A 22,037-nucleotide genomic window follows, 5' to 3' on the forward strand; every position below is an offset into this window, starting at 1 on the left:
ATATGGTACTGGCACAAAAATAGACACAGATCAATAGAACAGAATCAAGAGCCTAGAAACAAGCCCACAAATATATGGTCAATCTTTGACAAAGGAAGCAAGAATGTGCAATGGGAAAAAGACAGTCTCTTCAACAAATGGTGTTGGGAAAACTGAACAGCTGTATGCAATGGAATGAAACTGGACTACTTTCTTATGCCATCCACAAAAATAAATTCAAAATGGATTAAGGACCTAAATGTGAGACCTGCAACTGTAAAAATCATAGAAGAGCAAAGACAGTAATTTCTTTGATGTCAGCTGTAGCAACATTTTTCTAGATACATCTCCTGAGGCAAGGGAAACAAAAGCAAAAATAATCTACTGGGACTTCAGCAAAACAAAAATCTGCACAGCAAAGGAAATAATCAACAAAACTAAAAGACAACCTACTGAGTGTCTTTCAAATTTATTTTCAAATGATATATCCAATAAAGGGTTACTATTCAAAATATATAATGAACTTATACAGCACAACACAAAAAAACAAATAATCCAAATAAAAAATGAGCAAAAGACATGACCAGAAATATCCCAAAGAACACATACAGATTGCCAACAGACACATGAAAAGATGTTCAGCATGACTCATCATCAGGGAAATGCAAATCAGAACCACGGTGAGATTTCACCTCACACCTGTCAGAATGGTTAGAATCAAAAACACAAGAAACAACAAGTGTTGGTGAGGATGTGGAGAAAAAGGACCTGTTGTGCACTGTTAGTGGAAATGCAAACTGGTGCAGCCACTTCAGAAAACAATATGGAGCTTCCTCAAAAAGTTAAAAATAGAACTACCGTATGATCTGGTAATTCTACTTCTGGGTATTTACCCAAAGAATACTAAAACATTAATTCAAAAATATATATGTATCCCTGCTTTTGTTGCAGCATTATTTACAATAACCGAATTATGGAAGCAGCCCAAGAGTCCATTGATAGATGAATGGATAAAGAAGATATGGTATATATACACAATGGAATATTATTCAGCCATAAAAAGAATGAAATCTTGCCATTTGCAACAACATGGATGGAGCTAGACGAAATAATGCTAAGTGAAATAAGTCAGAAAGACAAATACCATGTTTTCACTCATATGTGGAATCTAAGAAACAAAACAAGCAAAAAAAGAGAGACAAACCTAAAAACAGACCCAACTATAGAGAACAAACTATGGTTACCAGAGGGCAGCTGGGGGTAGGAGGATAAGTGAAATAGCTGAAGGGGATTAAGAGTATACTTACCATGATGCACACTGAGTAATGTATAGATTGTGGAATCACTATGTTGTACACCTGACACCAATATAACATTGCATGTAACTATATTGAATTAAAATAAATAAAAACATATAACATCATCTCTTCATGACCATACTTCATTCATCTGTTCATTTGTTCACAGATTCATGAATCAACAATTAAATATTCACTGAGGGGGCACTTGACGAGATGAGCACTGGGTGTTATTCTCTATGTTGGTAAATTGAACACCAATAAAAAATAAATTTATTATTTAAAAAAACAAATATTAAGTATCTATATTAGGCACTGGGCTACAGGATATGATTGAGCTTACTATCTGGAGAAGGAAACACATTTAATAGATGACCCAAATTATTAATTATAGTTGTCATGAATGCCACCAACTGAAAGTTGGGAGCCAGGGCAGTCTTCTCTGAAAGAAATGACATTTATAGTAAAACTTGAAGTTAGCTGAGGTAGAGAAGGGTAGAGAATATTCCAGGAAAAAGGAAAGCAAGTCCAAGAATCTCACAGATAAAGATGGTGAGGGAGGTGGTTTCGTCAGGGTCTTGCAAGTCAGATTGAGGATTTTAATTTTAATCTTAAGAGCAATAAGAAGACAGTAACTTGATCAGATTTGTGTTTTGAAAAGATCACTCTGGCTGCAGTGAAGTAGAGGGTGGGAGATAAGAACAGATATAGTTTAGAAGGAGGTCTTGAATTAAATTTTTGAAGAAAAATTTTTTATTTTTGAGGTACTGGACATCCAAGGAGAAATGTCAAAGCAGCAGTTGGATAATCAGATCTGGACCTCATAGAAGAGGTATAGACCTACAGTGCACATTAGAAATATAATGCAAGCCATATTTTAATTTTTCCAGGGGCCACATTTTTAAAAAGTAGAAGGTTGAAATTAATTTAATAATATTTTAGTGTAATTCATTACATCTCAAATATGTCAACATTTCATCAAAATAATTATTAATAAAGTATTTTCCATTATTTTTTCATGCTATCTTCAAATTCCAGTGTGATTTTTTTCTTCTTTTTTTAAAGATATTTTATTTATTTATTTATTTATTTATTTATTTATTTGACACAGAGAAAGACAGAGAAAGAGAGCACAAGCAGGGGGAGCAGGAGAAGGAGAAGCAGGCTCCCTGCTGAGCAGGGAACCCAACTAGCATTTTAAAGCAGGGCTCAATCCCAGGACCCTGGGATCATGATCTGAGCTGAAGGTAGAAGGTTGACCAACTGAGCCACCCAGGTGCCCCTCCAATATGATGTTTAACTTAAATCACATCTCATTCAGACTCCTTTAACAACATGGAGATTAGGAGTGCCACCTCATGCCACATAGTCAAAAATCCATGTATAACTTTTGACTCCCTCAAAACCTAATTGCCTACTATTGACCAGAAGGCTTAGCAATAACACAAACAGTTGATTCACACATATTTTATATATGTGTTTTATACTTTATTCTTACAATAAAGTGAACTACAGAAAAAAATGTTAAGAAAATCATAAGAATAGAAAATACATTTATAATACTCTGCTGCATTTATTGAAAAGAATCCAGAATTCAAACCTGTGTTGTTCAAGGGTCAACTGCAGCTAACATTTCAAGTGCTCAATAGCCACATGTAGCTAGTGGCTACCTTATTGGACAGAATATGTCTAAAGATACGTCTCTGATGCCACTGATGTATTGAAGCCCTAGAAAAGGATGAGATTATAGGAAGGGGGTAAAAAGCAAGAAGAGGGCAAGGACCAAATCCTGAGGAATTCTATCATTCAAATATAGTGCTTGCAGTTTAGAAATCATTTACATTTTTTCTTTCTAGGAATACTGTGAGGAATAAAAGATTATCCTCATCTTATAGATAAGCAAAATGAGGGCCTTTGAGGTTCTCTTGCTCAAGGCTCAGTATCTCATAGATTACTGCAAGAATTAAGTGGGGGGCAGCCCCGGTGGCACAGCGGCTTAGCGCTGCCTGCAGCCTGGGGCGTGATCCTGGAGACCCTGGATCGAGTCCCACGTCGGGCTCTCTGCATGGAGCCTGCTTCTCCCTCTGCCTGTGTCTCTGCCTCTCTCTCTCTGCATCTCTATGAATAAATAAATTAAAAAATCTTTAAAAAAAATTAAGTGGGATAAATAAATGCAAATGTGAAGTGCAGAGCAGGAGTCCTGGCCCACTGTGGACAATCAGTGATTGATAGCTCATATGTTATCATCTTTGCAGCCTGTCTGGTCACAAATTGCCATTTTATCTCCAGTTCTTCCTATCTAATTCACCCTTGTCTAACCCAGCCCATGTCAGCCCTCTCATCTTGATGATCCAATCCTGTCATCCTCCTACCTAATCCAGTTTGGGTTCAGCCTTGCTGGGGCAGTGGTGGCCTCATGCCCAGGCCACATCTAGCAAAACACAAGAACTCCTTATTGGAGTGACGTGTTGTTTACTTGTCCAGTTACCAAGGTGGTAAGCATATTGAGGGCAGTGCCGGGGTTTCATTTGTCTTTGTGTACATTTTATTATTCATTTACTCAACTTATTCACTTAACAAATAGTCATTGACCATCTACTCTTATTTTAGGTCCTAGGTATGTAGCAATGAGCAAAACTGGCAAAGTCCTTACCTTCATGGGGCTAATAGTGTAGTGGAAAAGATAATCACTAATCAAATAATCACAAAATAAATGTTAAATTACAACCAGTAATCAGACTTGGCTGGTTGCCTCATAGAAGTTTGCTGCTGAGTCAATGACTAGGGTAACATCTTGAACAGGTAAAACTGCTTCTTCCTTGGATGTGAAGAGCATGTTGAAGGGCAAGTCTTATGGCAGGATTTGTCAGTATAAGAGGCAGGCCCCTGCCTCCAAATCCCCTGGGAGACCAGGGTTCCCTATTCTTACCACCAGACCCTACCTGGTTTGAACCTCCAGATTGCAGGATCTGAGAATCTACATATTGAACAGGCATCCTGGAACATTCTCATGCCATTAAAGCCTGGAAACCACTGTCCTGTAGATATAGAATGGCCAGTTTTAAAAAAATAGGCCTTAATGAACTGAAGAGTCATTTAGCAGTACCTAAGTGCCCCCTGGGAAAGTGCCTTTGTCCAGTGGAACTGGGTGGGGAGGTAGCTTTCAGATCTGCTCAGTTCATCACTTCCTTAATTTCCTGGTCACTAGTGAAGACTGGCATTTAGTGAATTGTCAGATATTCCTTTTAGCACAAACATTCCACATTCTGGCACACACACATCCCCACAGGGTTCTCTTGAATGTACCAGACTGACCCAATACCAAATCATATGGCTTTATTAACAACTGCCACTTCTGTGGAATGCCTGCTGGCTCAGGGACCAGATGGTTTTGATTTCAGTCCCAAATCTGCTACTTTCTGCTGTGAGACTTGGGCAAGTAAATCTCTCTCTCTATTCCTCAGCTTCCTCATATGTCCAATGGAGGTGGTTGTGAGGATTATAAGGAATGATACCAGTGACTCACTTATCAGAGTGTCCAGCACATCAGAAGCCATCAGTGGAGACTAGCTGTCCACACTGCTTTGAGGGAGATGAGTTCTAGGGAAGGCCCTTTGCTGCTAATGTGTTAAGCTAATTGAGCTGGTGCTCCCAGGATTTCCAGCTGCTGCTAAAAGGTGATGACCTATCCCCAAACATCTGCTTTTTCACAAGGAACTAAAGTGCTATTCTTCGTTAAGCATTTGTGATTGTATCTTTTCATAGAGAGTTTGGAAGGACTTGCTCCCAATTTACAACCTCAAATACTCCCAGAAAATATCTACATTATTTTTACTTCACTGGATTTTAATGTTGTCTTGTTTAAAAAACAATACCTGGAGGGGCACCTGGGTGGCACAGTCAGTTAAATGGGTGACTCTTGGTTTCAGCTCAGGGTTGTCATCTTAGGGTTGTGGGATTGAGCCCTGCAATGGGCTCTGCACTCAGTGCAGAGTCTACTTGAGATTCTCTCTCTCTCTTCTTCTGCCCCTCCCACTTGTACTTTTTCTCTCTGGAATAAAGAAATCTTTAAAAACACACATATACACACAAAAGAAACAAAACAAAACAAACAAACAAATAAATAAATAAATAAATAAACAAACCCCACAATAGCTGGAGATGGATGGTGGTGATAGTTGCACAAAGTGTGAATGTACTTAATGCCACTGAACTGTACACTTAACTGTACACTTAAAATGGTAAATTAATGTTTGGTGTATTTTACCACAATTAAACAAATAGCAATATAACTGTGGTTTGTATTGAATGTCTAGTAATTCCAATTAGAGAAAAAAGAAAAGCAGAAAATGGTCTTTAATTGTTTACAGGCCTTGCCAGCATTGCTGTAGCTAATGGAGACCTGATTTGTTTATAGAGTACTAGAGTTAAATTTGAAAGTATTAGCTTTGTTTATTCAAACAGACTCATGGATGGACTGATGATGTTGCTAAAAGTAGAGTTAAAGCTACAGGGACTTTTTAAAAAGATTCTGAAGAACCAATATGTCTGAAGCAACCAATAGAAGTTAATTATCTTACTGACTTATGGAGTTTTTTTTGGGTGATGGTGGAACTCAATATCAATGGCACTACTTTATATTAGACAATGAATATTAAGTTCTCTCAGGACTGGAAGGAGTTCAGGAACCATACAATTCTACCTGCCCCACCCCCCCATTCACTCATTTGATTCAACAATTGTCTGTTGAATTCCTTCTTTGTGTCTAACCTATGGTAGGATATACTGTGGTGGATGCTGGATATACCATGGTAAGCAAAACAGACCTGCCCTAATAAGGCAGCTCACATCCTTATGGGGAAGGTTATTCAAATAGCTACATAGACATGTAGTTATGTATCATGGTAAGTGCTTGTCTTTAGAGCAAAAATATGGGTACTCTGAGCCATGGATGAGGAGGGTAGAATCAAATCTGAGAAAGTCAGAGAAGGCTGGGGTCTCAGGTGAAGGGCATTCTGGGAAAAGGCCTTGGAACAGAAGCTACATGGCTTATAGGGAACTGAGAGCTGACCGGTGTCAGGGTGGGTGTTTTCTGAATGAGAAGACTTAAAGGGTTGAATATCCCACTTCTGCAGAGCCAGGAATAGAAGCAGATCATCTGACACTCAAGTTTTCTAGTTCTTTCTACATCTAGGGAGATTTACTCAGACACCCAGACCTATAACATTTGTGCAGATAGAATTCCATCCTAAGGAGGGTTTTGGCCCACCTCCCCTTGACCTCCAGCCTCTGTGAACTCTGGGTCTGTTGCCACCCGCATCTCCAGGTCTACACCAAAGGCTCTACACTGGTGTCTTCATGAACCAAGCAAAGTCATTTTTACTGTTCCTTTTTCTGGAACACTGCCTTTGTTTACTCAACATAGCTTATGAAGATCAGTTATGATTGCTAATATCATGTGCATGACCAGAAACTAGCTTAAGATAAAGTTGTATGCACAGTTAAGATTGCAGCCATATAAAAATTTATGTATTTAGGAAAGACTGGAAAGAGATAAAGCAAAGTAACAGTGATGTCTAGTTGGTAGGATCTTAAATGTCTTTTTCCCTGTTTCCTCTTCATTTTCTAGATGCCATTTAGTAGTAAACCTTTAGTACTCTTAAAACAGAAAGTAATATTGAAATAATGTTAGGGGAATGTCCTATCTCTTTGTCACCACACAAATCTTTGATTTTTCTTTAATATGAAGAATGTACTCACAGGACTCTTAGAAGTACTTTAAATATGAACTATAGAGAAACACTGGATAGGAGTGATAGCATGGTGCAAGGCACAGCATTTGTCAAAACATTTCTGTTGGGTAGAGATTTTTATTTTAAACATAATTCTCTTATCACAGAGTCTGGGGAATGCTGGCTCAAACAAAGTTAGGTGAATTCTCCACTGCCAAAATCTCTGAAGCGGGATCCCTGGGTGGCGCAGCGGTTTGGCGTCTGCCTTTGGCCCAGGGCGCGATCCTGGAGATCCAGGATCGAATCCCACGTCAGGCTCCCGGTGCATGGAGCCTGCTTCTCTCTCTCTCTCTCTCTCTCTCTCTCTCTCTCTCTCTGTGTGACTATCATAAATAAATAAAAAAATTAAAAAAAAAACTCAAAAATCATTAAAAAAAAAAAAAATCTCTGAAGCATTCACTACCTAGTTGGTTTGTGAGGCCAGGAGACAGAGAGAACACTCAGCCTTCCCCAAACTTCTGGGAAGATTTATTTGCCTAGATCCTTACAAGCTTAGTGCTTTGTGGAACATGCATCGAAAAATGCTGATGTGGTGAAAAAGAACAAAAGATGGTGACTACATAGGCTCTAGATGGGTCTTCAAAGCCCTTCACTATCTGTACTTGTTAGGTAAGTCCTTGAGCTGGACTGGACACGGGTTCTCAGCTATCAAATAAGAAGATTACATGCAATGGACTTCTAGCTCTAAGATGGCCAACTATGAAAATGAGTAAATACACTGACAGTTTTGTAATAATGAAAGGCAAACTTCCAAAAACTCAAACAGAATTTTCACACCATCAAGCTTTTATCTGTCTCTCAAGCTGCAAACCATTTCCAAAGACAAAAAATATTTGGCAAATTCAGCAGGTTAGCATTCCAGTCTGCTGTATACACAAGGTAGAATGTCCTCAATTCCCATGTTACAGTATACACTGCCTCCCCCTCAAACACTTGATAAACCAAATGTAGTGAAAATTTTAATTTCTCAACCACCTTACTGTGTAAGGCCTTCTAGAAACACAATGATAGAGGCAAGGCTGATTCCTTTTCTCTGCTGAAAGAATAACTGTCATGTCAACAAAGACAGAATAGAATATCCTGATTCCAGATAAGGGCTGCTTGCTGCTGCCGCCTCAGTTTTTATCATATGCTGCTGTGGTTGGAACACTTTCTGGCAGGAAGAATTCATAGACCCTTCTAGGGAACAGCAGAATTTTCTGCTGTCTAACCCCTGAGCACCTCTCTCCACATTGGGAGGCTGCTCACAGTTCCAAAGGCCCCAGACCCCAGGCATTCTTCAATGGGTCTGCGATAGTCACTACCTAAGTCAGTTCTTGGTTTCCTCTCACTGCAAGCCTGCTTGTAGAGGAGTCTATCCAGCTTGCTTTCTTGCCACGAATACAGGCCTTTGTCTTTTTAAGGGCATAATGAATGCTCATTGCCATAGGGAGTCCTGCTGTGTGTAACTAAGCTGAGAGCACTGGAGGTTATGGAGCTTCAAGGACCTGCCCACTGCTGCATCACTGGTGCTCCCTGCTAATCTGGAAAAACAGAATAAAGCTTGACACCTCAGCAGACTCAGATTTTAGCTGTTCCCAGTGATCTAGGGAGGTCTCTTGAATTCTCATTCTTGTCCTCATTCCTCCCTGGAAGTCTTAGGTTCTTACCAGGTGATAAGACAGTATGGGAGGACATATATAAAACAACTGCGGAGTTAAGCACTATCAAGAGGCAGACTGCACTTCAAGGTCCACAGCAGCAAAGTGTGGTCAGTGCGGTTGGCTCACATTTTAGAAGTGCCTCCTTTTTCTCTTCCTTCTGCTTCCCCATTTACTTTCCTCCATGTTTCTCTCTGGTATAGGGATGATAAATAAAAGTACAGACCAGTACCATCAGGCTGTCCTTACAAGCCCATGGCAGACATTGTTATTTAACCTTGGCATTTTTCCTGATTAAACTTAGGGATGTAACCAAAGATGAACATAAAATGATCAAAAAGGGCACTTGGCAGTCTACTCCCAGGTAAATACCCAAAAGAAATGAGAGCTTGTATCCACAAAATGACATGTGCAAGATTGTTCCTGGCAGATATATTCCCAATAGTCCCAAACTGGAAAAAACTCAACTGTCTAACAACAGTAGAATGGATAGAAATGCAGTGCATGCAATGAAATAGGAAATATTCTACAGCAATGAAAAGGGATGAACTATAGCTACACACAGACTGGATGCATCTAAAAGACAATGTAGAGCAAAAGAAGCTAGACATAAAGGAGGCACATGGTGCAAGTCCCTTTATTGCAGCTCAAAGATAGGCAGAAGTCACCTGTGGTACTAGAAATCAAGACAATGGTTACCCTCAGGAGAAACTGACTGAGGGGGCACTGGGAAGCCTTCTGAGGAGTAGAAAACGTTTTCAATCTTGATCTTGGTGGTGTGGTATATATGGATATGCACATATGCAAAAATGCACTGGGATGCACACCTAAAATGTGTGCACTTTGGTGTAGTTACCCCTCAGTGAAAGTCTTTAAGAACTGTTGTTCTGAGGGGGTAGTGGAAGGGGAGGTGAGCGGGGGGATGGGGTGACTGGGTGACGGGCACTGAGGGGGCACTTGACTGGATGAGCACTGGGCATTTTACTATATGTTGGCAAATCAAAACTCAATTAAAAAAATATACAAAAACAAAAACAAAAACAGAGAGAACTGTTGCTCTGCCCTTGCTCCTGTTTCTCTGTATATGGAGCATAAGGTCTTGGATCTGACTCTGATCCAAATCCAGGCTCTGTCACCTATAAGCTGTGTATCTTGAGTAAATTACTTAACCTCTTTGAACTTTAGTTTCTCACTTATATAGCAGGGACAAACAGAGTACCTACCCTATAGCACTATTCTGAGGGGTAAGTCAGATAACGCTCATGAAAGAGCTTTGTGCAACACCTGCCCATTACATTTAATGTTCTCAAGAAACGTGATGTGGGGACTTTGCTCTTTCCCCTTTCCCCCCTGACCACCTGGTGCTTTCTCATGCTGTCTTTCCCCCTCTTTCTTCACACCTTCTTTTTTCCTTTATCCTTACTTTCATCTACCCTCAGTTACAAGAGCCCAAAACACAAAAATACATATCTTTTAAAATTTATTGAATACAATGTATAGTTATATTCATAACGAAAAAGCGAGCATCCTTAGTATTTTCCATGTCTCCCTTCCAAAGCCCAGGCCACATACCAGACCAATTAAATCACATATCTGGGAGTAGAACACAGAGATCACTAGCTTTTGAGGCTCTCCAGGTGATTTGGACATGATTCCAGTGCGCACACAAGCTTGGGAACTGCTGGACTGATGGCTTTCTAGTCCCTCCATGATATCTCAGCTGCCTTAGCATATGGTTCTGGTTCTTGGCTACCCATTAGAATCACCTGGGAAGCTTCTAATCAGTCTGAGGCTCAGGCCCCACCATGGGTAAGGCTTGGATATTTCTAATGTGCAACCAGCACTAAAAGCCACTATTCTAGGGGAATTGGTGTCATGGTAGTTCTTGTGATCAGGGCGGCAGCAGGCAACCCCTTTCTGCTCCTCATGTTCCTCTTGAATTAAAATACTTATGTTTCCTTTCTGTTGCAAGCTGAGTATGGAGAAGCATCATGTAATCCTGATGAATTCTTGATTTATTTTACCCTCAGTATGGATTGTGCTGGATGCAGGCTCTTCTCACACAAGTTTGTACATCTATAAGTGGCCAGCAGAAAAGGAGAATGACACTGGGGTGGTGAATCAGATAGAAGAGTGCAAGCTGAAAGGTAAGATGAAGGAAAAGGGGAGGGAGACAGTGGGGTGGGAGAGCATACATGACAGCATGTATGGCAAGTGAGCGGAACACAAGAGATAAAGTACAGGAGATAAAGGAAGTTTGGTGAAGAGCATAGTGGAGCAGCTGCTGTTGTTATTTTATTGTCATTATACAAATTATATTGAAATCAGTCCTGAATAATGGAGCCCTTGAAGAAGAAACAAACCTAGAAATTGTTGAATAATAGGAAACTTCTGTATGCCATGCACCAAGTACTGAAAATGCATGATTTCTTCTTCATGGTCTCCCTTGGAGATATGTATTACTATTCCTTTTTTTTTTTTTAAATGAGGGCACTGATGTAAAGAGAGGTTATGCCATTTGTTAAGGTTGCTTGATCTAGGAAGTGATGGAACTGGGGTTCAAATGGAGATCTGTCCAACCTTGAACTCATGACTTCTCTAGTGGTTCTCAAATTTGAATCTGCAGCAGAGCCACCTGGATGGTTTGTTAAAACACAGATGCTGGACCCCACCCCCCAGAGTTTCTGATACAGTAGGTCTGGGACAGGCCCTAGAATTTGCATTGCTGACAAGTTGCCAGGTGATATTGATGCTGTTGGTCCAAAGAATTGTTGCTCTTAGTCTTTGTGTCCTCTAAGCTACAGCTTGGAAGAAATTTTCAAAAGCCTTTGGCTTTCTTTCTTTCCTTTTTTTTTTTTTAAAGATTTTATTTATTTATTCATGAGAGACACAGAGAAAGGCAGAGACATAGGCAGAGGAAGAAGCAGGCTCCCTGTGGGAAGCCTGACATGGGACTCAATCCCAGTACCCCAGGATCATGCCCTGAGCCAAAGGCAGACCCTCAACCACTGAGCCAACCAGGTGCCCCAGCCTTTAGCTTTCATATCGGTAGGGAAGGCCAAATCATAGATTCCTAGGGCTGGGAAAAGGACCTCGTGGATCATTTAAATCCAGAGGAAGCAAAACCATGGAAGACTAGTGACTTACAAGTAGCAACAGAACCAGATCAAGAGTTAGGTCTCTTTACTGCACTCAAGGCTCCCTGCATTGCTGAAACACATTACACATTGATATTTTTTTTCCTAGTTTTTTCTAAGGTCACAGAACAGGTTAGAGTCAGTTCAGTTCCTTCCACTCCCTCTACTCAACACTCCAGCATGCACCAACTGTTACCGCACTGCACCATCCTCTCTCTGACCTTTATCTTATCTCTCTTGGCCTTTTGAGGCAGGGACCCACTATTTATTTTTAGCCAGGTAATCTAACTTACTTTGATGGCCTGTGGGGTCCCCCAATTTTCAAAGTTTGTCAAGAAAGCAGTAGAGAGGAGGTGTTTCCAAGAGAGCAAGTCATTTTATGCAATAGCCAAATATCCTCAGATATTGGTGCCATCCAATCTGAGACAGTATGCTGAGCATTTCTTAAAGCCTAAATCCCTCATTTCATTGGCTTTTTAAAAAGATTTTATTTATTTATTCATGACAGACACAGAGAGAGGGAGGCAGAGACATAGGCAGAGGGAGAAGCAGGCTCCCTGTGGGGAGCCCGATGAGAGACTCGATCCCAGGATCCTGGGATCACTACCTGAGCCGAAGGCAGACACTTAACCACTGAGCCACCCAGATGCCCCCTTCATTTTATTGCCTTCTATTTAATTCGCTGCCTTCCATTTTTTAAAAAAGTGTTGGTATTTTTTAAATTTAGCAGCTATCATTTTTCTGAGACTTATCCCAGGTATGTCTGGCCTAGTAATTACAGGATTTTTTTCCCCTCTCAAAAGAGAGAGTTCTCTGATCAAATATTTAGATGAAAGGTGAGTGGAAAGCCACCAGTTCTTCAAGCCCAGAATTTTTAATCAAAACAAGTAGCTGATAACTTAGAGCTTATCTTTCATTACTGTTAAATAAACAGGCTTTTTAAAAGCCTGTGAAAGATATGGATAACATACCTGGACAATTATCTTTAACGCAATCTTCACTAGAGTGTAGATGTTTATTTTAAAGTGAGTTGAAATTGTTAAGCATAACTTCAAAAAGCTTAAGGAATCTTGGCTCTAATCTTCTTCTTAGCAACAGTTAGTTTTGCTCTGAAACTAGGAAAACAGTGTCACTGGGGAAATGATTTTCAGAGTGGAAAAACTGCTAAGCAGTCACGGATTCTACACCTGTTTATTCTAAGAAAGGAAGAAACTCCGCTTCAGAAATTTTAGGGGACTGGCCATGATCACACAATTAGTTAGCAGCAGTTCCTGTCTTTTTTAGTACAAGCCCGTGTGCCTGGTGATTATTTCAATTTTTGTTCTAAGTGTCTTATTTCTCGTTTTATGTCTTCTAGGAATTATTGTTGTTAGTTACAATTTTGTACAAGAAACGTCAAAAAGCAGATGTAGAGGGTAGCTATCTATAAGATCCCCATTAAGTTTTTTAAATTAAAATTTTTATTTTAAACGTGAGAGAACCTGTTAGGGAGGTTATGCAATTGAATGTGAAAATTGCGCCATCCAGCGGCAAAGTTATTGAACAGTGGACAGACCCAGCCTAAGGTCTGAAACTAGATCCTACCAAAGTCAGGTTCAGAGAGTTACCCTCTTAAGTACAGCAGCCTAATATACATCACATCAAGAAACTGTCTTCTTTGATTTTCTCAGAAAACAACAGTATTTTGCTCTAATGTTGTCAAGGTGTGTCCTGTACTTTTAAAAAAGATTGTCATCTGCTTCTGCATCTTTTCTTAGGTCCTGGAATCTCAAGATATGCTCACAAATTAAGTGAAATAGACATTTATCTGACTGAATGCATGATAAGAGCCAGTCAGGTGATTCCAAAGTCCCAACATGAAGAGACCCCTGTTTACCTGGGAGCTACGGCAGGCATGCGGTTGCTCAGGTATAGCAGCATGTGAAGACGAGTGTCTGGGGGTTAGGCTGGGTAGTGCAAGAGCCTCTGAAGTTAAGGGACAGCACCACACTTCCCTAATACTCCAAATTCTAAACCTCCTAAATGTCAACATTTCAGAAAGAAAATCTCAGTAAGTGCGTAAAACTCTGAAACTCTTAGTGTGTGTAATGGTGGGAGTTTACATATGTAAAAAAAAAAAAAAAAAAGAAAAGAAAGAAAGAAAAAAAAAAAAGAAAAAAGTCCTCTTGCCCATCTCCCCGCAGAGAATTTAAGGGGGGTAGAGGCCCAAAGAGAAATGTTGAGTCTATGTACTCCGGGATTTGAGGCTACCAATGTAGCCATCCATTATCTGGGAAGAGAAAGACCAGAGGAGACCCACAGATGTTCCAAGACACAGATAATCACAATTAGCACATCTTCATTGGTCACCACTTAGTACCTGTGTGCATTATTTGTTCATTCATTCATTCAGCTTGTATTTGCTGCTTACTCTGTTCTAGGACATGAACTCAAGGAGATCAGAGTTTTGATACAGGTTATCAGTTCTTTAACAGAAGAGTGCTCAGAGCTGCTATGGGAGGATACTTGGCCCTGTCCAGAATGGGAAGAGGGAACACATGAGCTGAGTCATAAAGGATGATTGGAGGGCAGGGGAAAAGCATGTTAGAGGCAGAGAAGATGTCATGCATTCCATTACCTATGTTTCTTCAGCACCTCTTATATGGCAGACACTGTTCTGAGTGCTGGGGATAGAGAAGTGAGGAGGACAAAGTCCCTGTCTTCCAGAAGCTTGTGTTCTAATATTTGTGCAAAGGCAGGGATGAGTGAGAGACCAGGGTATATTCAGAAGACTATAAATAGTTCTGCATAGACAGAACATAGGATGCATATAGTAAAATAATAAGAATAAGAATAAAGCAGCTTATATTGTTGTGTCCTTACTATGTTGTTAGCACTGTCCTTTAATTTAGTCATCATAATTCTTATGAAGAGGCATTATTAACTATTCTTAACCAGATACAGAAGCTGTGGCTTACAAATGTTGAGTAAGTCGCTCAAAGATCACATGCTTGGTATGTGGTAGAGCCAGGATTCTGAGTGGAATTCCGAAGAGACAGGGTCTGGCTCGCAGACTGCCTTCTGGACCACAGTGGGAATTTGGTGTTCATCTGAGAGATTATGGGAAGCCATTACAGGATGGTACACAAATGGTGACACTGGGAGACAAGTGGATTGGGGGGGTGGGGAAAGAAAACTGGGGATAAGGCAGCCAGGGGTAGGGTGTGAAGCTATTCAGATGAGTAGTGAGAGGATTCAGTACTGGTTGGAAGATGGCATTCTCTGACCTAGAGGCTCTCAGTGTTGTGTAGCCTAGATCTTGGAAGCAGTTGCACCCCATTGTCATTATGACAAACCCGGAACATTCCTCTAGGTCTCAACATCTCAGACAGACCCAAGAACTGAGGTACAATATGAGGAAGACATTTTCCCAGTCTGACCCCAGCGGAGGTTGGGTATCTGTCCCAGGACATTTGCCACCTGATGTCTACTACAGCTATAATTAAAAACTTCAAGCAGAGCATGACTCTGGAACCAGCTGGAAGCCATCCAGTGATGGCTAATGTAGCATTCATCATCTCTAGGTGTGGTGATTAAATAATATCCATCCACAACCACTACAAAAATGAAAATTACTTTGATAATATTTTGGAGTCAGGGAGCAAAAACAAAAATGGTATTTTAGGAAGAGCAGCCTATGTAGGGACTGGAAGGATTTGGATTTGGAGAGGGTGGCCAAAGGCTAGTTCGGCCTCACCCAAAAGCAGAGCTCCTCAGACAGCCATGTGGGGGCATCTCCATCTCTGTTTATTCCAGTGAGTTATGATTTGCTTTCTAGGAGAACTGCTGGAAGCTGTGACTGAAATGAATACTTGTAATCATTCAAACAAAACTGGTAAACTCAACTCTTCCTTTGTGCAGGATAGAAGATGCACAGCTGGCAGACAAGGTCTTAGCTGCAGTGACAAAAAGCCTCAGCAACTACCACTTTGACTTCCAGGGTGCCAGAATCATCACTGGCCAAGAAGAAGGTGCCTATGGCTGGATTACTATCAACTATCTGCTGGGCAAATTCATTCAGGTGATTATCTTGTAGCACCCAGGGAGGCGACTCCCTGGGGGTCAGTGCCATTGCTGTCTCAGGCAGTTTTGGATCTGTAGCTAGAACGAATGCTGCATGAATGGACAAATTAACTTATGCCCGCCAGAGGGTCACCAGAGGTATTCTGGTGAATTTTATTACAAGGATTTTTCCTATTGGAGAATAAGGAAATCATATCTTTACCATAGAGAGACATAGAGGAAATTAAAAATATATCACTAAAAATAATAGCTAATATTTGCCTAGTGCTATGTGTCTTGTGCTGTGCTAAGCACTTTTCATATACTGTCTGATTTCATCTTCAGAACAACTACATGAGGAATTTTCTCATTTACAAGTCTCAAATTGATACCTAAAGAAGGGAATTATTCTGCTCAGGATCACATGGCTAAGGAACAAATGAGTGGAGATTTGTACTTGCATCTCTTCTGCCCAGACTCCTTGTTCATAAACACTGGCTATGCCACTTCTATGTTGCTGCAGCCTGAGCTCTATCGTCAAAGCCCCTCTTTTCTCACTGTTGGTGTGATGCAGACTCAGGAGTGTCCAGTGAGCTTAGTGTCACTTTATGCCCCCTTTCCTTCACCTTCAGGAAGTCCCCAAGTCTAAGATAGAGTGTGAAACAGGGGTCTAGAGACTGCTGCCACTGGTGACTGTACTCTCTTTCAGAAATTGAATTGGCTCTACCTGAGGTCAGATGAAAACGGTGCTCAGGAAACCTTCGGGGCTTTAGACCTTGGGGGAGCCTCTACACAAATCACTTTTGTACCCCAAAACAAGAATATTGAGTCTCCAAGAAATGCTCTGCACTTTCGCCTCTATGGCAGGGACTACAGCGTGTACACGCACAGCTTCTTGTGCTATGGGAAGGATCAAGCACTCAGGCAGAAACTGGCCAAGGACATTCGGGCAAGTATAACTGAATCCAGACCCACCCTCCCCACATCTGGGCCACCAGCCCCCACATCCTGTTGTTCTCTTTCTACTTCAGTAATTGGTCTGAACTTGGTTACTGTCCTTTCCAAAGCTTTTCAAGCAGGATATCTAACTCCATGTAGTCAACCCCTGTCAATCGTCCCATCCAGACATCACCTCCTGTTTGTTTACTGCACTGTCTCCAAGGACACAACTCAAATCCTGTCTTGCAAATAATTTCTCACCCCTGTGGGCTTGACAGTGAAAATTTTATGCTAGAGTATTGTTTGGAGAGGTGTGTAATTTATAAGCTTTTTAGCACTTTTTAGTCTCCATTTCCTACAAACTGCACAAAACAGCATTTTTAGAAAGAACCTGTAGGGGAGAAGGAAAACACTGAGGGAAAACAGAGTTTATCCATCAACACTTCGTGTCTTGTCTCCAGATGCTTTCTGTCTTCTGAAGACAAGAAAAGTTGTTTTTTTTTTTTTTTTAAAGAAAAGTTAAACATACTCAAAATCATGTGAGTATCAGGCACACCCTGACAAACACACACGAGCAAGGATGTCACATCCAGCTGTTCCCTTTCTCCACTGAAAGGACAACCAGTTCTCTGCTCTCCGCCAAAGCTCTTGCTCTGGTTCTTGGAAGCACTGTTAATAGGTGGCTCCCATTGGAGTAGGCGATATTGAGAGACACCTACTGAACCCCAAGGCTCCACTAAGCCTTTTATCTACAGCAGCCCCCTTCTCTTGTACATATTGGGTTGTGGGTTAAAAATCATTTTGATACTCCTGGGTTAAATGATCTAAGGTACTTTCAACTCCTAGAGCTTCTTATTTTTTGCTTGGAGGTGGGGACAGGATACAGGCAGACTCTTCCTTGAGAACTACCCCAGGCTCAGACTTTGAGGGCCTTGAGAGTTTTCCTTATGAATCTGCTTCTGACCTATGTATTTCATTTGTGCTAAGTGCCAGGGAACATTCCAAACTAACGGCATTTCTGCCAGCTTGAACTCCATTAGCTTTCTATGAATAGCGAAAGTTCATTTACATCTGATACCATTTCTGTTGCCTATTATATAAATATGACTATTCCCAAGGAAAAGGCATGTCTAGGGCATACTGATGCCAGAGCTATGATATTATAAAATTCCTACAAATTAATGGAGTCAGAGTGGTGCTTTTTGTACCCAATGCATTTGCACATGATTTTTTCAAATGATTTTTCCATTCAGGGTACAGATGGAATCCTCAGGGACCCATGCTTTCACCCTGGATATGAGACAGTAATGAATGTAAGTGACCTCTACAGTAGCCCCTGCACCAGGAGATTTGCAATGATTCATCCATTCAGTCAGTTTCAAATCCAGGGCACTGGAAACTATCGGCAATGCCAGCGAAGCATCCTTGAACTCTTCAACACCAGTTACTGCCCTTACTCCCAGTGTTCCTTCAATGGGATTTTCTTGCCACCACCTCATGGGGATTTTGGGGTAAGTTTGTAAAATAATAAGGTATATTGGGTAGATGATTTGAGTTACAAGTTATAGAGTATATGCCTACAAAGGGTTTAAATAATCAGATTTATTTTTCTCTCATATAATAAGCCTTGAGATAGATAATCCAGGGTTAATTCTTTGGTTTAGCAATGTCAGGACTTGGGATCAGCTTTTCCATTATCTCGTTGGCCTTTTTTGTGGTGCTAACATGGAAGCTACTGCTTCACTGATTTTTTCATGAAAAAAAAAAAAAGAAGGAAGTTTCTCTTGTATACATTTCTGTCCAATTTTGCAGAAGTGCCAACAAATGTCTTTTCAGATGCCATTGGCCAGAATTTAGTTAAATACACACTTCTAAATCAATCTGTGATAAAGGGGAATGGACTACCACGTTTGGTTTAAACTAATAATTGTTCATCCCTTTCCTACACATATTGCTTTCTTCTACATGGGTAAAACCAGGAATCTCTAGGCCAGAAGAAGGGGCTGGCTGTCAGGGAGGCACACCCATTGGGATCCGCCATTGTTGGCTTCTTAATGTCAGCAGGAGGCAGGAGGAGAGGCAAATGTCTTGGTTAAAGGCTTTCCTCTATAAACTGAAGTAGAAACTCAAGAAATCTCAAGGAAATGAAGATAGCATCATTTGCATTACATTTTGAACAGCTGGGGGACTATTTGAATCCCAGCTCTGATTCCTTCTTAATTACTCTAGAATAAGGTAAAATATTTGAGCAGAGGTAGAAGAGGTGCCCCTTAATCTGCTCATAATTCAAATTTCATATTTTGGTCCTACAGACAAAGCATTATTATAATTGTAGTTCAGTAGTATGCTGCAAAATTAGCTACCATCAATGAAGAGCCAGTTATTGACTATATACTGTATATGCATTATCTCATTAATTACTTAAGATATCATGCATAGAAGCAAGGACTTTTGTCTGCCTTCACAGAAAACAGAGCAGCATGTGAGAAGGGAGGTGTTTAACTCTCCTATGGAACCCCAGCAGGAGAGTTTCTCCCAAGGCTTCCTGGCTCAGCCCAATGTCACAGAAAGAGCTCCCTGCATAGAGAACAGGCCCTGTAGGAAACATACCAGCTTTAAATTCTGGTTTTGCCACATGCAAATTATATGAGCTCTTCATTCCCATGATCGCTGGGAAAACAACAATGGGCAGTGGATCCAGGCTTACCTTAACTACGGCACAGACCACAGTTCCTCCTCCCCTCAAGGTTTCTGAGGGAAATAACATGCCAGGACAATGCCTGGCAGAGTAATACCTGGTGATAAGTTAGCTCCAAACCTAAATTCAGAACAAACTAGAACCTCTCCTGGATGCCCTATAGCTGAGCTGGCATTGGCAGCCCATATTGGACTTTTTTAGGCCAATGCCCTTGCCTTGGATCTAAGTGCTAGAAGATAAAAGAGGGGGCCACAGAAGGGAGGGAGGTGGCTAGGGCTGCTGGGGACAGCCAAGGGCACTTTTCATTCCAGTCACGGTACAAAGTACATCTGAAGAAAAGAAATAGGCCATTGTGTTTTGACTTTTTAATTTTTCTGAAAGCTTCACCTCCTGAGAAACGGTCCAATTCTTATCTTCAAGCTTGAGCAAACCCTTTCTACTTGAAGATGGTGGTAGTGAAATTTCTTGCCTTTGAATGTGATTCCTCCAACCTAGGTAGGGAGCTGTGGAGTTGGAAGGGGTGGAGGAGACTGTGCTCCCCTTTTTGTTTGGTCTCTTAGTCCCTCACTGAAATTGTTCTCCTCACAGCCTTCTGAACCTCAATTTGGCAATCTTCTTAGATTAGCTAGCTCATTGCTTTCCTCCGAATAGGACCTTTCTCATCTGAATATAGCCCTTAGAGTTAGCACTGTATCTGTACCTATTCCTGCATTGGCAGTTTCTGTTACAGAATTTTTTTTTTCACCATTGTAACTTCTCCCTAAAGCCTACAGATTTTTTTTTTTTTTTGGTCTGTTTCCTCATTTATAAAATGAGGACAGAAATGCCTATCTCCTTGCTAGTTGTAAGTGATAAGCCAGACAAGTGGTAATGGACTGGTAAATGTCTCACAACCAGCTCTCTGGGGATGTAGGGGCTGGCTTGTGGCATTTGCCAGTTTACATGGTATAAGTACTCATACCATGGTTTAGCTTAATCAACATAACATCAGCTGGCTCACAAAACTCTTGAAATTTTAATAGTTAGTTCTTGTGAATGGGTAAGAGCCACCTCTAGCATATCACTGACAGTAGCAAAAAACTAATATACTCTAGCACCAGGTGGGCCCTTAGTAAGGTTAATTCTTTCTCCTAACAGTCCTTTTTCTAGGCTATTATACCTGAAGAAGTTACCACTGCCCAGTCCTGCATCTGAAAGCATAACTATTTGCAACACAAAAATCCAGCTGTGTTCCAATTATTTCCAGGACCAATTAGCCTGGGTATTCTCAAGCCTCAGAGAATTTGCAGGGAAGGAATGTTTACCACAGTTGCATTCAGCACTGGTGATTTAATTCTTACTCTGTATATAGAGTATTAAAAGCTGTCAATGTTTTTCTCACTTTAGTTACATTGGTTGCTAGACAGAATCCAATTTGTAGGCAAATTAGAAACACACAAAAGGAAGAGGGAACATCTGTGGGGGAATTATGAGGTAATTTAGGAAATTTTTAAAAGATCACATTGTATCATTTATATAAACAAGAAATAATATAAAACAAATTCAAGAGGGAATTGGAATTAAAGAACGAACATTAAAAACTTGTTTGTTTCCATATGTATACATGTACTTTGTGTGTGTGTGTGCTTCCTAGTAGCCAAGGGGAAAAAGAAGACATAATCAGATACATAGTTTTCATTATGCCCAGCATACCAGGTTCCAGGGCAAAGCAGAGCTATCCCAAAACTGATTCCCAGGGATATTTTATAAAGAAGATTTTATTAGACAATGTCTTTGACCATACTTCTTAAAATCTTAATTCTCATAGAAACTATAACTTAGAGGCATAATATTAAGAATCCAACTCAGTCATAGGAATTCTGTGATGGACTGAGGCAGTATAGGCCTTTGAAAGATACTCAACTTGATAGAAGAAAAGAATTAAGAGTGGCTGAAAAAGGGGAGACATATTTTTTGAGTCCTCTTCCATAAATATTAATTATCTAAGCTGGAAACTGGAAGATGAGGAGAGCTGACCTTTTGAGGCTCTCTGTTCTCTAAAGATGACCTATCATGTTACTATTCTCAGTTGTTGCTTAAATATGGGCCCACAGGTAATAAACAACCAATCACATAAAAGTTTATAAAATAAGGTTAATCCCTAATCTGTAGATTAAGAAGATGATCACAGATTTTGATCTAAGCAATATGGGCATCCCCCCAATACCTAAAGGCAAGGTCAGAAATTCCTGGAGTTGAGTCAGCATTTCCCTCAAGAATCACCTTTGGGTCCATTCTGGCAACAGAACATCTACTTGATGTATTGAGTCTCCCAAGTCATACCCCAAGAACAGAATTAGGATGATTTTTTTTTCTTCAAGACTTTCAGAGAATCATCTACCACAGCCATAGGAAGAAACTTGCTGATGTGTCCTTGAACCATCTGGTTTTGATCAGGGTATCTTCATGAGGTATTAAAAGAAGGTTGAGTTTTGTCATTCAGTATAATTTTGGGGATTAAAAATAGAAGCATT

At 40.5% G+C, this 22,037-nt stretch overlaps 1 protein-coding gene across 13 annotated transcripts in view; it reads left to right on the top strand.

Annotated features, from left to right (window-relative positions):
• ENTPD1 (ectonucleoside triphosphate diphosphohydrolase 1) overlaps nt 1-22,037 on the top strand; it is a 131,725-nt gene that overhangs the window by 92,713 nt on the left and 16,975 nt on the right. For 10 of the 13 annotated variants that reach the window (XM_025466714.3, XM_049103478.1, XM_049103476.1 and 7 more), the window contains 4 exons: nt 13,604-13,754; nt 15,747-15,906; nt 16,597-16,836; nt 18,080-18,337. In XM_025466714.3, coding sequence (XP_025322499.3) covers nt 13,666-13,754; nt 15,747-15,906; nt 16,597-16,836; nt 18,080-18,337 — 747 coding nt within the window. In that variant the 5' untranslated portion in view covers nt 13,604-13,665. Of the gene's footprint in view, nt 1-6,735; nt 10,857-13,603; nt 13,755-15,746; nt 15,907-16,596; nt 16,837-18,079; nt 18,338-22,037 lie in introns of those variants that run through there. The other 3 variants (XM_049103480.1, XM_049103481.1, XM_025466713.3) reach the window with 2 other exon arrangements.

Source organism: Canis lupus, chromosome 28 (genome assembly GCF_003254725.2).
Source record: "Canis lupus dingo isolate Sandy chromosome 28, ASM325472v2, whole genome shotgun sequence".
NCBI lineage: Eukaryota > Metazoa > Chordata > Mammalia > Carnivora > Canidae > Canis > Canis lupus.